This window comes from Mugil cephalus, chromosome 15, assembly GCF_022458985.1.
Source record: "Mugil cephalus isolate CIBA_MC_2020 chromosome 15, CIBA_Mcephalus_1.1, whole genome shotgun sequence".
Lineage (NCBI taxonomy): Eukaryota > Metazoa > Chordata > Actinopteri > Mugiliformes > Mugilidae > Mugil > Mugil cephalus.
Window position 1 is genome coordinate 16,471,508 of NC_061784.1, and position 13,104 is coordinate 16,484,611.

At 41.0% G+C, this 13,104-nt stretch overlaps 2 protein-coding genes across 7 annotated transcripts in view; one reads left to right on the forward strand and one right to left on the reverse strand.

Annotated features, from left to right (window-relative positions):
- Positions 1 to 2,728: 2,728 nt before the first annotated feature.
- cldn2 (claudin 2) lies at positions 2,729 to 9,443 on the reverse strand. Its single transcript, XM_047606238.1, has 3 exons — positions 9,286 to 9,443; positions 6,722 to 7,407; positions 2,729 to 5,481 (listed from the first exon to the last, which is right to left on the reverse strand). Exon 3 carries the CDS (start codon positions 5,471 to 5,473, stop codon positions 4,652 to 4,654), a length of 822 nt encoding a protein of 273 aa, XP_047462194.1. The 5' UTR covers positions 5,474 to 5,481; positions 6,722 to 7,407; positions 9,286 to 9,443; the 3' UTR covers positions 2,729 to 4,651.
- Positions 9,444 to 11,242: 1,799 nt separating this feature from the next.
- clip2 (CAP-GLY domain containing linker protein 2) overlaps positions 11,243 to 13,104 on the forward strand; it is a 40,510-nt gene continuing 38,648 nt past the window's right edge. For 3 of the 6 annotated variants that reach the window (XM_047606792.1, XM_047606794.1, XM_047606793.1), the window contains exon 1: positions 11,243 to 12,369. The gene's annotated coding sequence lies outside the window, so the exon portion shown is untranslated. The remainder of the gene's footprint in view (positions 12,370 to 13,104) is intronic. The other 3 variants (XM_047606796.1, XM_047606798.1, XM_047606797.1) reach the window with 2 other exon arrangements.

Genomic DNA, 13,104 nt, shown 5'->3' on the forward strand with positions numbered 1-13,104 from the left:
TCATCCTCACTCCATGAGGCGAGATTTTGCGGGGAGCTCCAGACCGAGGACAGTTGATGGTCCTTTTATGGGTCTTCCACTTGCGAATAATGGCACCAATAGTTGTCACCTTCTCACCAAGCCTTTTGCTGATGGTTTTGTAACCTATACCAGCCTTGTGCAGGTCTACAATCTTGTCCCTGACATCTTTTGACAGCTCTTTGGTCTTGCCCATGGTGCTGTAGAAGTTGGAATGTAAGAAACTGATTCTTAGAGCAGGTGTGCTTTATATACATGACGAGTTAAGATCAGGAGTATTGGTAATTAGTTGACTGAGCACAGCTATGTGCCACATGCGCACCAGCCAATCTGTAGGAGCCTGAATTCTAAGTGAATTGTTGGGGATCAAATACTTATTTCCCTTAATAAAATACATAACAATTTATAACTTTTAGATTGTGTGTTTTTTATGCATTTTCGATTGATATTCTGTCTATACCCATAACCAGTAAACAACCATAAAAACCAGAGTCTGATCATTTCTATGGAAGTGGGCAAACTTACAAATTCAGCAGGGGATCAAATACTTATTTCCCCCACTGTAAATACTGTCATGTCCTCAAAGACGATGACAGACAAACGATCAACCTCACGCACACTTGGGTTAATTTGTAGCCCGGACTGTTCCTCCTTGTTTAGAATCAGAGTGGAACAGGAGCAAGGCAAGACCTCCAAACATCACTTGATGATGAAATATGGTCTAAAATCCTGGGGAACGTTCATCGTTCTTCGCTATGTGCTCAGCATTCCTTGCTTCATTTTAATGTGGTATATAAAGGGCATCTTTCTGAATACAGACTGGTGGAAATACATGTTATATACATATATGTACTGTATATATATGATAGATGTAAATCTGTGGAGGCAACATTAATTCTCGTGAGGTATCGGAGGGAAACTGGCCCTCCTTCAGTTGCCCACTGAATAAGAGATGTGATGTATAACCTGAAACTTGTAATTTTAGGAGATCACCATAAAAACAACCGCAGAAAGAAATAAAACTAATAATATAGAAAGATAACAATATTGCAGAAGTTCAAGAATATAAATACACAAGCTGTTTTTAGAGAGATGTTTGGTGAAAGTTGCTTTTCAACCTGGTGACTGCAGTAGATCTCAGCCTCCTTGATTTGGAAAGAGATGACGCTAAAAAGAAACTGTTTATATACTGATGGTTAAAGAGACACTAATAATCTAGTAATAATTATCTTGATTTCGATAGAACTTTTCAAATCAGCATTACAAAGTGCCTCATAGAAGACATAAAAATGCACTTTTAGAAACAAAGATAATAAAAAGAAAACAATAAAATGCACAAAATGCACCAGGAAAGGCTCTTGGATACATTGTGTGTTTTTAAGTAGCAATTTAAAGGAGATCAGCTGACTTGACATCCCCAGGAACAGATGGTATACCTCCACCCAAAGATCTCAATGTGTGCGCTGGCGCACATGATGCCTAAAAGATCAGTGACACGGCTGGAGACACAACCATCAGGAGTTTTAAATGTAATAAACAGGATTAAATTTAATCCTAAAACATAATGAGAGCCAATGGAGACCCTTTAAAACCAGAGTGGAGCGCTGAAGGACCAGCGGCAGTGGTAATGCAGAGCGTTTGGCTCCCCCTGGTGGCTGAATGTCACCGTCAAGTTTCCCTGAACCTGCTGAGTTTAATCATTATTCAGCAGAATCATGTGAGTGTTTCAGGTGATTATTTTTCAGATATGTGATAGTAGCACTGTAGATTCAGAGTAGATATTATGGACATCAAGTGATAACAATCCTAATAGCACAAACAAAAGAAAAACAGAATTGGTGCGACATTTATAACTACAATGTTATTCATTAACTTATGTATCAATTGACAAAAATAACCCCACGGCAATTTAAATAATTTCTAAATATACCTTCCTGTTTTCTCCCCAAAACATTTGCTAATGTTTTTTTTTTTGGTCATCAGTCCTGGAAATGGGATTGTTCACATGGGACAAAAGGAGCTCAGGAGCATTTCTTGAATGTTTTCAGATGTGTTTGCCTTTCCCATCGTGTCCCTCGCTCGCTTATCTTCAGTGTTCTCTCGGTCAAATGTATTTCTGCCTCTACCCCCGGCTCCACTCTGGTCTCGACCACCGGGGACAGAGACTTAATCGCAACCAGTCCCACAAATCACTGGCCGGCTGAGGTTAATGATCCAGTCATGACCAGTTTTATCAACAGCTTTTCAAGCCTCAAATCTCCAAATGATTTTCATGGCCTTGTGTGTGTAAACTGACCCAGTGAGCACCGCGAGCCAGACGTCGATTAAGCTGAAACCGGACATCGATCGGGCCGAAGCGAGAACTGTTTGTTTAGACCTGTTTGTGTCGATCTCCTGTTTGTCCTCAGTTCAAGGCTGTGATCTTTTTCCCATTCTCCACTGTAAAAACAGCAGACTCGCCTGTAACGTTGGTGGTATTCAAATATTAACAGCTGCTCTTTGTCAGTCACGGTACGTTACTACACTTGGGGCATTTGGGAAATTCATGGTTGATGTAGGGGAAAATTTACAGGACACATTGAAATTTCTCAACATTATGGAAAACACACTGGTGGACTGTCAGGGCTCATGACAACATGTTGTATTAGTTCCATCTGTGCTGCTCCTGCAGTCAAAAAACGAGTGCAAATTAAAAAACGCTCTACAAATGTAGAAAAAAAAGTTTGTTTTTATTTTCAAATACAAAAACTACCCACAATTTTCATTTGAATCCGCATTTAACTTCAGGTGCACATTGACGAATGAGAGTGAAAAGCTTTTGCGTTTGAGTGTAGAGGTTACAGAGCTCAGGTTTCACTGTGCAGCCTGCAGACAAATTCACACTACGATGTTAAGGCACAATGATAGTTTGCTGCTGAAGTGTATCCGTCCATTATGCTTTGATTCGGTTACTCCACAGTCTAGGGGCGCATCACGTAACTCTGTCAACAGACTCCAACGCGCAAACTGTGGCTGTCCATGTTCTTTCTATTGACGATGCATCAAATTAGGTCAAGAACATAAACAAATGATCCTGTATAATATTTCTAAGAACCGATTGGTGTAAAGAGTCATTTCAATTATTAGCTTGTCCACTTTATCATTGTGAGGATATCAAAGATAAAACTGAGAGTTTTCAGTTATTCTCAACACATTTTTGCTTGTCTGTGGTTTTAATTGATTTTAATTCATGAGACCAGTGGTGATCCTAGGATTTTCAGGGGTCCCACGGAGTAGATAGAAGAGGGGGCCCCTAGAGGGGTCACGGAGTACTTGGTAGTAGCGTGATTCAGCTTTAGTATTTCCATCTGCTTCCCCATCAACGCAATTTACAAACTGATTGTTTTGGATCAATACATAATCTGTCGGGTTAAGGAGGAGGTTTGGCGATATAGACATTTGTGTGACTTGTATGTTCATTCGTGGGCTGATTATCAAATATCATATCGGCTCAATGAGTGACACATGTGACGTCCTTGATGTTTGAAGAGATTAAACACACATACAGACTAGGGGTTGTAGAAACTAGTCCATTTCACTGATTTGACATGACACTTTAGGCATCATGCTGACTAGTCACTGATTGAATTTCATTGTCAAAGATATTTAGTTGCAGTACGTGGAAGAAGGCTTCAGAGAAATACGGCTTTTTTTTTTCTTTCTTTCTTTTTTTTAAACTTGACCTGCACCTGTGGAGTGAAGCTCGCCAATCATCCAAAGCTCCGTATAAAGGGCCGTGCATGCAAATTTAAGGTTTGTGGAGTGAGGTTGTGAGGATATGTGAGTTTGGGGTACCCTGTACATTTTTTTCTTCTTCTTTTTTTTTCATTCTCGTAGCACGTCTCTGTCTAAAAACAGTAGGGTTGGTGCCACCTTTGCATTTATTTTTGGTTAAGGTCCACTTTTCGTAGATAAGAGTCAGGTTTTTGTTTGTGTTTTGTTTCGAGTTCAACCTCAGATTAGACTTCAGCTTATTTGACACAACCACTTTGTCCCACACTCCTCCACAATTGTGTTCTTGTGTTTGTAGTATTCTGCTGGACGATAAAAAACATTTTTCTTTCTGCTCACACTGACTCTGACTCCATCTTCTTTTGATTGTTGTGTTTATGTCTCCTTCCACTTTACCATCTAAGGAGTCTTAACACCCAGCTACGCTATCCCATCTAACAACATGCTACGCTGTACTATTAAATGCTATTGATGGTGCCGAGTTGCTGCCTGTTTTTATACAGACTATACATACATGTAGCACATGAGCTGTCTATTCTCAGCATACGTATTCAGGTACAGATTTCATTGTTGCAAAGCATCACTTTCTATAGTGTTATTAGTAAAGTCGTCAGTCAGTGTTGACTTGACTTTCAGCACATAACAGTCGAGCTTAAAAGAAATCTTGTTGCGCAACCCCTAGCACTGACAGATATCTTTAATAGTTTTCATTATCATTATTTTTTTTTCATTTTCATTCTTAAATAGGTCCCACCACAGACTTCAGAACAATCAACACGAAATTTCGTAAATATATAGCAGATGTACTTTTAGTTGTACTTGTCGGTAGCTGTATTTAAAAAGCGATGGAGTGACAGTAACCTCAGACGTATCCTGTGATGTCATATCCCGCAGCAGTGGGCTTCTTGGTTCCTTGTGGACCATGCTCGCTTGAGTGTGAGCTGCCGCTGGTGCTGCGGATCAGAGTCTGCCCCTTGCTAGCTGTGTGGACGCCCCGCGCTTGCTGGATGGGGTTCCGGTAGGTCTGTGAGGTTGTCCGCGTCCCTGGGCCGGTCATGGCGACCACTGCGGGATAAGGATATCCTCCGCCGAGGCGTCTCCCGCGGCCGCCATCCTCCCCCTCGCAGCACGACACGCAAAGCATAATTCCCCCCAGCATGGAGACGAGCGCGGAGGCCAGACCGACGTACAAACACTCCCCCAGCTCAAACTTCATGCTGGCGGGTATGTTTGGCCGGTAGAAGGTTTGCACCACCTCGTGCGTGGTCCACGACACGGGTATGAGAGACAGGAAGCCCGCGGTGAGAAACATACCCCCACCTGCGCCTGCAACACGACTCTTAACCGTACCCGTGCCATCCAGGCAAACGGTGCACTGCATCCCCAGGACCGCCAGGAAAATGGCAAAGATCGACAACACCAGGGAGATGACCATGAGGGCTCGAGAGGCCTGCATGTCAGCGGGGAGAGCCAGCATTGAGTTGTAGGTCTCGCACTGGAAGGCGCCCGTGCTCTGGTAGACGCACTCCATCCACAGGCCCCTCATGTTGAGCACGGCAGTGACGATGTTGGATCCGATGTGCGCGGAAATCTGCCAGTATGGCAGCACAGTGGCAACCAGTGTACCCAGCATCCCCGCCAGACCCATGAAGAAGCCCATCAGCTCCAGAGCTGCTGACGCCATGGCCACAACTGCAGGAGAGAAGAGATGAAAATTTAATAAAGAATAATCTCTTTATCTCATAATCATGTTTCTAGCATGACAATAGTTTCCAGCAAACATCCAAGTTCATAATTGTAACTATAAAAGCAAACTATAATATGTATCCCTGTCATGTCATGGTCATCAAACCACTTATACTGTGGTATTTCTTATGGCCAACTTTTCAAGTATATATTGTTGTAAATATAAGAATCATACTTATTTGTACTGTCACCACCATTTTATGTCAATACGTTGGCAGTTAGAAAAAATAGATAAGTTAGCCTTTAAAATATGTGATGCTCACAAGGTTGAGCTACAATCATGCCCAGTTTCATCACCTATTTCTAAATTCTAAATGCCAACTGCACTGGAAAAAAAAATACAAGTTATTTTTCTTGAATTAAGTTTTATTAACTGCATAAAGTTGTCGGTTTAGCGTTAGCTATGTTAACATGAATGACAAATCACATTTCGTTTTTGCTAGCTGGCTAACTTAACTGACAAGGAGTCCACCTTAGCAAGAAAACAAAAACAAAATAAAAACAGCTACGCTAACAAACAGCCATGTCAACTTAAGCTAGAACTGTAACATTAGATACATTTTTATGGACTATATAGAGATTTTTCAGAGAATTTGCATTTTATTTTTCGTGCTAATTAGCATGATAACACGTCGTGATTAGCTAGCTAGCTAGCTAGCTCCGGTAGCTAAAAGTAGTCTAGATCGAATTATTCTTTCCCCTTTTTTTAAAAAAACTTCTCGAAATATTGAAGTAAACTATGAAGTCACACAATGCATATCTCTGTATTATTCTTAATTACTATTTAATCCATGTTTCCAGCAGTAGTCATACAAATATAACAGTATACATACAAATACAAATATAAGTGAAGACATGTTTACATAGATGAATATTCATATGTAGAATTAAGCCACCACTGCTGACACAGTGGAGGTGCAACTTTGCGTTGGTCATGTCTCAACAGCCTGTGGACGCAAATTAAGTTTGGGGCAAGCATTTTATTGACCAGTGCAGCTGCAGCTCATTATTTTCTTTTATTAGTAGTTACATGATGATTTAAAAACCAATACTCTAATTGCAAGACATAATTAAAATCCTGCTCTTTATAAGCCTAGCTGTTACAATTCAAATGTAACCATGAGACATTATTCCACCAGAACGCACAGCAACAATGCACCACACACAGCTCACATTCATGCATTACCTGAGATTGCTGCAGGTAACCAGGACGCTGGGCTAGTCGAAGATTTGATTATGTTCCCTTTTGCTGCAGGAGTCAAAGTTGCAGCTGGAGAGGAGGATGAGGAAGGAGAGGAGGTAGAGGATGAAGATATGGCACAGCCTGCGGTCTCTGCAGATTCAGTTCTGGTATTTCTGTTGAACGTGCTTCTGCTTCTCCACTAGAGAAAATGTTTTTCTTTTCCTTTGCTGTATTAAACTCTGTCTGCTGCCTCAGACCTTGACATAGCAACTGCTGTACTTTTAAATGACTCTGCTGGCTGGATTGGCCAAAAAAATGCTCTTAAAACAAATGCAATTGAAGACAAAATACAGTCCTATGAGTTTGATTTACTGCCTGTTGCAGGCTGGCGTCTCAACACAACAACAAAGCAGGACCACAGACGCTGCTCCTGCTCATTGTCTCTATGTCACCGTCTCTCATCTCTGTTCTTGTCAGATGCTCTGCTGTCTCTGTTTAAGTCTTTCACGCAGACCTTCACCTGTCTCACATACTCTGACTCTGACAATGACAGCTCTGAGGGTGACACTCATCCTGACTGCCAGCCGGGTTAATCATTCTCTCATCCGTCATTTCTCCTAAACAGGACCTTTGGTTCAACGTCGATGGCAGCAGCTGCGTGGCCCAAAAACCAAGAGTTCAGCAGACCCCTGCAAGACAGCATGATATTTTCAGGATATTCATTTTCAGTTTGATAAAATAAAAATGATACTAAGTCAGCAACTGTTGTATAAGATGAAAAGAGCTCAAATGAGGAATAAAAATGACATGGCTCACTCGGAAGAAAACCCAAAAACTTTTGGTTACATTTTTAATTAAAAACTATAATAAAATGAAACACACCAAAGAAATAAAAATGATGAAATGGGACTTATAGCAAGTTTAAAAATAACATTAATGTCATTTCATATGTTTTTGTTATGGGAGACAAAAAGAGACATGTGAATTAGGTCACTTGGTGAACTAAAGGTAAACAGTGAGGTCTTACTGAATGTACTATTCACTGGTCCTTTTTCTATTTACTAAGCTGAGTTCATGACTTTCTTCACTGATCCATACCAGTGGAGTCGCTTTGTTTCAAACTGCAGAGGAACTCTTCTCTCGACTAATGAAAAACAACGATAAAAACAATGCAACTGGACTTGTTTGAGTTTTCTTAAGGTGTTTCCCAATCATCCAAGTGGCTTCTTCTTTTCTAAATGACCGGTGAGGAGTTAAAGTTTTTATTTCAGAACCACTGTGGCTCTTGCCCGACAGATTCAGCATAATTTCGGCATCCCGTGGGTCAGAGATGCAGCTCAGGTGGTAGAGCAGACTGCATACTAATTACAGGGTTGGTGGTTATAAAAGTCGGCTGAATTGTCCCTGAATTGGGCGAGACCCAATGGTAGGCGAGCACACAGCACCAAAGCTTCCATTATTGGTGTGTGAATGGGTGATTGATGAACAAACTGTTTCGACTACTTCTAAGGTAGACTTCTGTGATATCGATAATTTTGCCATTTTATTGGTGGCACCCATTTTATAATCTCCCTCTCACTCTCTATGTTAACATTCTAGCATTAAGTATGTTACACAACCGTAAGATTTCAGCATTCTTACATGTAAAATGAAATTATTTATATTGGTAACAACTCGTCTTAAATATATCTTTTAAAAAATAGTTGTTAGTGTGTAGGGTGGTTGGAAAGCATGAATTATTATTATTATTATTATTATTATTATGTTAGCACTGAAGAAACCAAAGCTGCGTGACAAAAAAACTGTGCAACCAGGCAAAACAATGTAGCCGACAAGAGAATTTCCCAAGAACAACTTTATTCTTACTCACTAATATCTTTCTTCTATAATGTTTATTTCCTTCCTCGTCTTATCTATTCAGTTTAATTGTCATTAGCCTCATTCTTATTTTCTATTTAGTATAAATGCAGTCATTCCAACAATATTTTGTGTAAAATATTAGCACTACAAAATTGAAATTTAGCATCATGGTAATGACATTTTGTTTTTTTGATGATTATGTGGACTTAAGTGAGCCACGGGAAATGTTTCTTAGCTTTTTACACACGTAATTAATTGAACCACTAATTTTATTGACAGCATCACTCTTCTAATTATCTTTCTTTAAAATTAAATACAGATGTATTTAATTGTAACAAAAAGATTAACATGCAAATATAATTAATTTATTAATATTTTTGCTACATTTTATTTGAAATATCACTCCATCATTTAACTAAAGAATATCATTTTTAATTCATAATCTTTTTATTTTTTAGGATTTTGTTATGTTGAGTTATTAATTGTTTTTATTTTTATTTTTTATTTTTATGGCACCTTTTAGACTCTATACACAGATTGTTTCAGCTTGACATATACTATATTATTGTAAATTTACTGCTCATTTAAGCTAACACCAAACTTGGCTGCCTCCTGCATGACGTCAGTAATCAAACCATCGCTGCGTTGTCCATTTGAAGACTGCTGATTCACTAAAAGAGAAAATTAAGAAAACAAATAATACATACCATATCTGTGTGTGTCCAGATGACAGCCTCGCTGTTCAGTTAAACAGTTTACATGTGCCATTGTGGTGTACATCAGGTGTCAGATATTACAGTCGCACAGTTTGCTGCTGATCCATTCCTCAAACTTGGGTCTTTGGTTTCTAATCCTTCCAGCCGGACCTCACATGGCAGCAGCATCATAAGGGGATTATCATGTAATCCAGTCACTTCCCCTGCAAAGCAGACCAAGGGGGCACAGTCCACGCTCTGAGAAACACTGAGCCATTATTATGAACCACAGAGCAGCATTATCTGGACACACGCTGCATATTAATGATGGCCTGTGACCCTTTATTGTGTTGTTGTGACTGGCTGCCGGTCAATGAAATGACCTATTTACCATGTGCTGGTTTATCTTTGCCAATCGCTCCATAACAGTCAGTGTTATACGTCCAAAAGTATGTGGACATCTACTTCAACTTGATGTAGCTGTTAAACATTCCTAGACTGTGAGTGTTAATCTGTTGCCGTAACCACTGCCAGTCTTCTGGGAAAGTGAAAGATCTTAGTTGTAGGGATTTGCTCCCATCCACCCTCAAGTGCATTAGAGATGTTGGCCACTGAGGGTCGAGCTCCAGGTGCTGGATGGGGTCGGGGTCAAGATCTGTGCATCTGTGCACACCTCAGTCCCATTTCTCATGTCAGCCTGAAGTAGGTACAGTATATCTAAAGGTTTAAGAGGTGTTGGTGCAAAATCACTTTCTGAGCAGAGATTGGTTAAGAAATTACTCAAGAAATTACTTCAAGATGTTTATGGTCAGATGCACAGTAAAAATGCAAGTTTGGGCCATACAGTAAGATTCTTAATTTGCAAGTCCCCCCTACTACAACACTAAATTGATAAATGAAATAATGAACCCAACAAGTTTGAATAAGTGTTCTGTGTCTAGTGTATGCACTAGTTACGGAAGAAGCCGGAGTACCTGTAGAAAATCCACACAGACACATGGAGAACATTCAAACTCCACAGAGAGAGGCCCCAGTGCCCACTACTCAGTCTTATTCACTTATCTTTAGGGACCTCTAGTGGCCAGTAGAATAAACTGCACTATCACTCTTGAAAACTGGGTTATGCTATACTGTATGTACTACCACAGTCCAATTGTTTCCTCACAGGGAGGAGGTGTATGTCTTATATTCTGAGGGACCAACAACCTTCTCAACCTGTCTGTAGAGCAGGATAGAGACAGCACTGAATGAGCTTCTCTGCCTGACTATGGTGTCGTGCAGAGGGTGGTGGACACTGTTTAAAATGGTCTGGATTTTTTTGACTCATGCCATTTTAAGATCCAGCTGTAGACCCAGGTACTTATATGTCTGAACCACCTCTGCACACTTCCTGTCGATGGTTATGGGCTGCAGGTGGACCCTGGACCTCCGGAAATCCACTGCCATCCGTTTTGTTTTAGTTATGTTGATGAGAATATGGGTCACTCCACATACTCCTGCTCCTGTCCATCCCCGCACATGATGCACCCCACAATTGCAGTGTCGTCTCATTATACCCATCAGTGACCAGATTAGACAAAGAGACAAAAACCACTGAATGAGAAGGTACTGTCCATAAATGTTTCTTCAAACTCCTACAATCATATCTTTTTTAAAGGAACATCCATTTGTTGACCGGCTTAAGGCCCTATTTGTCAATACAGAAAGACAAAAATATATATTTTCTTATTAATGTGTAATAATTTTGACAGTTAAATAGATAGGAGTGGATGTGTTCGCACTGCAGCAGCAGAGGTCTCTGTTTCGCGGTCAATGTGTTAAATTGAGCACTTCCTGGAGCAGACGAGCTGACCAATCAGCATCCACCTTAGAGTCCACTGACCAATCAGGGCGTTTTAAAATCCAACCGGAAACGCTCGTTTTTTAGGCTCCGCCCATATAATCAGAAAAACGTAATGAGACTCCCACGCGTTTTTTAGCATTCACTTTGTAAACCATAGTCATTTGTATAGATTCGTAAATTGATTACATTATTATTTAATCCACATATAATATGTTTTAGACATATTGTATTTTCCTGTGAGCTGTCTGCACATAAACCCTGCCGAGTCGCTGTTTCAAATAGACCAAACTTCAATCCGAAATATCTTTAGTTAACGTTTTGTTATTTATCCATCAAAAACGCAGCGACTTTATTTGAATTCTAGTTTCATTGTTAAGGATAGGTAACTCAGTTAAGTTCGGCGTGGGCTTAAAGGTTTAAATAACATGTTATTTCTGTAAAATGTAATTTTTACGTGAGACGCTCTAAGAGGAAAATGCTTTTTGGAGAGTTACTCAAGAAGACGCTCAGATTCATAAATGTGCACTGTTATTGCGAAAGAATGCTGTTGTTTTGGGATTTTATTTCCGCCGAAGAAACAAGCAGTGCCAATGATTGGAAATGGCATTGAGTCATACTTTGTGAGTCACGTATTTGGACGGACACGTCCTCGCCACTTTAAATTCCCCTACTTTTTAAAGGGAGTACGTCACGACGATGACTGGAGACTACCCTCATCTTTCCCCCAGGAGGCTCTGCTTTCCCAGCCCCTTTGTTCAGTCTAGCCGGTGGGTTGAGTCACAGGGAGGCTGTGCTAACTTCACAAATCCACACCAGTGTGTGGAAAACGCCGACAAGAAAAGGAAGAGACATCTGTGAATCCGGATCAAGAGAGATTTTTTTTTTTTAATCGGCGCCACACATGCACACAAAAAAGAAAAAAAAAAGTTGGCTTTGAGTGTTGCTGATGCTGCGCGTCGTTCGGGGGAAAACCCTTCCGGACGTCTGAGCTCTGCTCCTGAGGCGACACAACGATCAATCTCCGCTGTTTGTCGGCTCTCATCGTGTGGGAAATGTGCTAAGCCCCGACCGGTCCTGCTGCTGACACCGTGCAGTTGTGTTGCCATCAGATCCACGCTGACTCTCCCCTTCCAGCTTCAGCTCAGCATCCATATTTGCATCCCAGGGAGTGGCAGCCACTAACCTTTCCCCCGGCGAGAAATTGAAAGTTGGCCGGTTGTCGGACGCCCCCCTCTGCATTTTCTCGCAGGAAGGTGAGTATATATCTCCCGGTCCACGCATGCATTTTTTTGTGCTTTTATTCCTGAATGCCGTTTATTCCGGGAGGGACTCGCGCTGAAGGGCAGTCTAGACCACGTTGCCGCAGTAGCTACAACAATGGATCAAACCGGCGTTGTGTTACATTTTGTTGAGGTGCGCATTGTCATCATCACCCCGTTTTTTTCTCCACAGAAATCAGGTGTCGCGTGGCAAAATGAAGCCAAGCCTTAATGCAGATATTTGATTCTCTTCGGATAATCAGGGGCCTTGTTTTTGCCTGCTTTGATTTTCCTCTAAAATCCTCCCTTTTCCATTATCTCTGTCTGGATATAAATATGCCGGGAATCTGTTTGCTCCCCCTCTAAATGTCCCAGAGTGTGTGTATTTTCCTAAAGCCTCATCCAGATGTGTGTTGTTTATTGTAGGTTATAACAGCATTGCATCCCCTTAATGGGCTCTGAGCCATGATTTGTAGGCCATGCTCCACTTGGGCACCGGCCTACATTGGCTTTCAATCATATTAATACTCTGGTGAAATTGACAGGTTGAGCGTGGAAGAATATTTGGGGTGATGGGGCATTAGTAACTGTGCTAAATTTGCGTTGCGGATAAGTTAACGCAACTATAGAGCTGTCAAAAGCAGACGTAAGGTGAGATGTCTGCTCGGTGGCAAGGCGACGGAGTTGGTAACACAAGAACTGGAATGAGGATGTTTCCATCACAGCCAG

Coding starts and splice junctions, on each gene's coding strand:
- cldn2 (XM_047606238.1), bottom strand. CDS start 5,473: ATGGCGTCAGCAGCTCTGGAGCTGATGGGCTTCTTCATGGGTCTGGCG.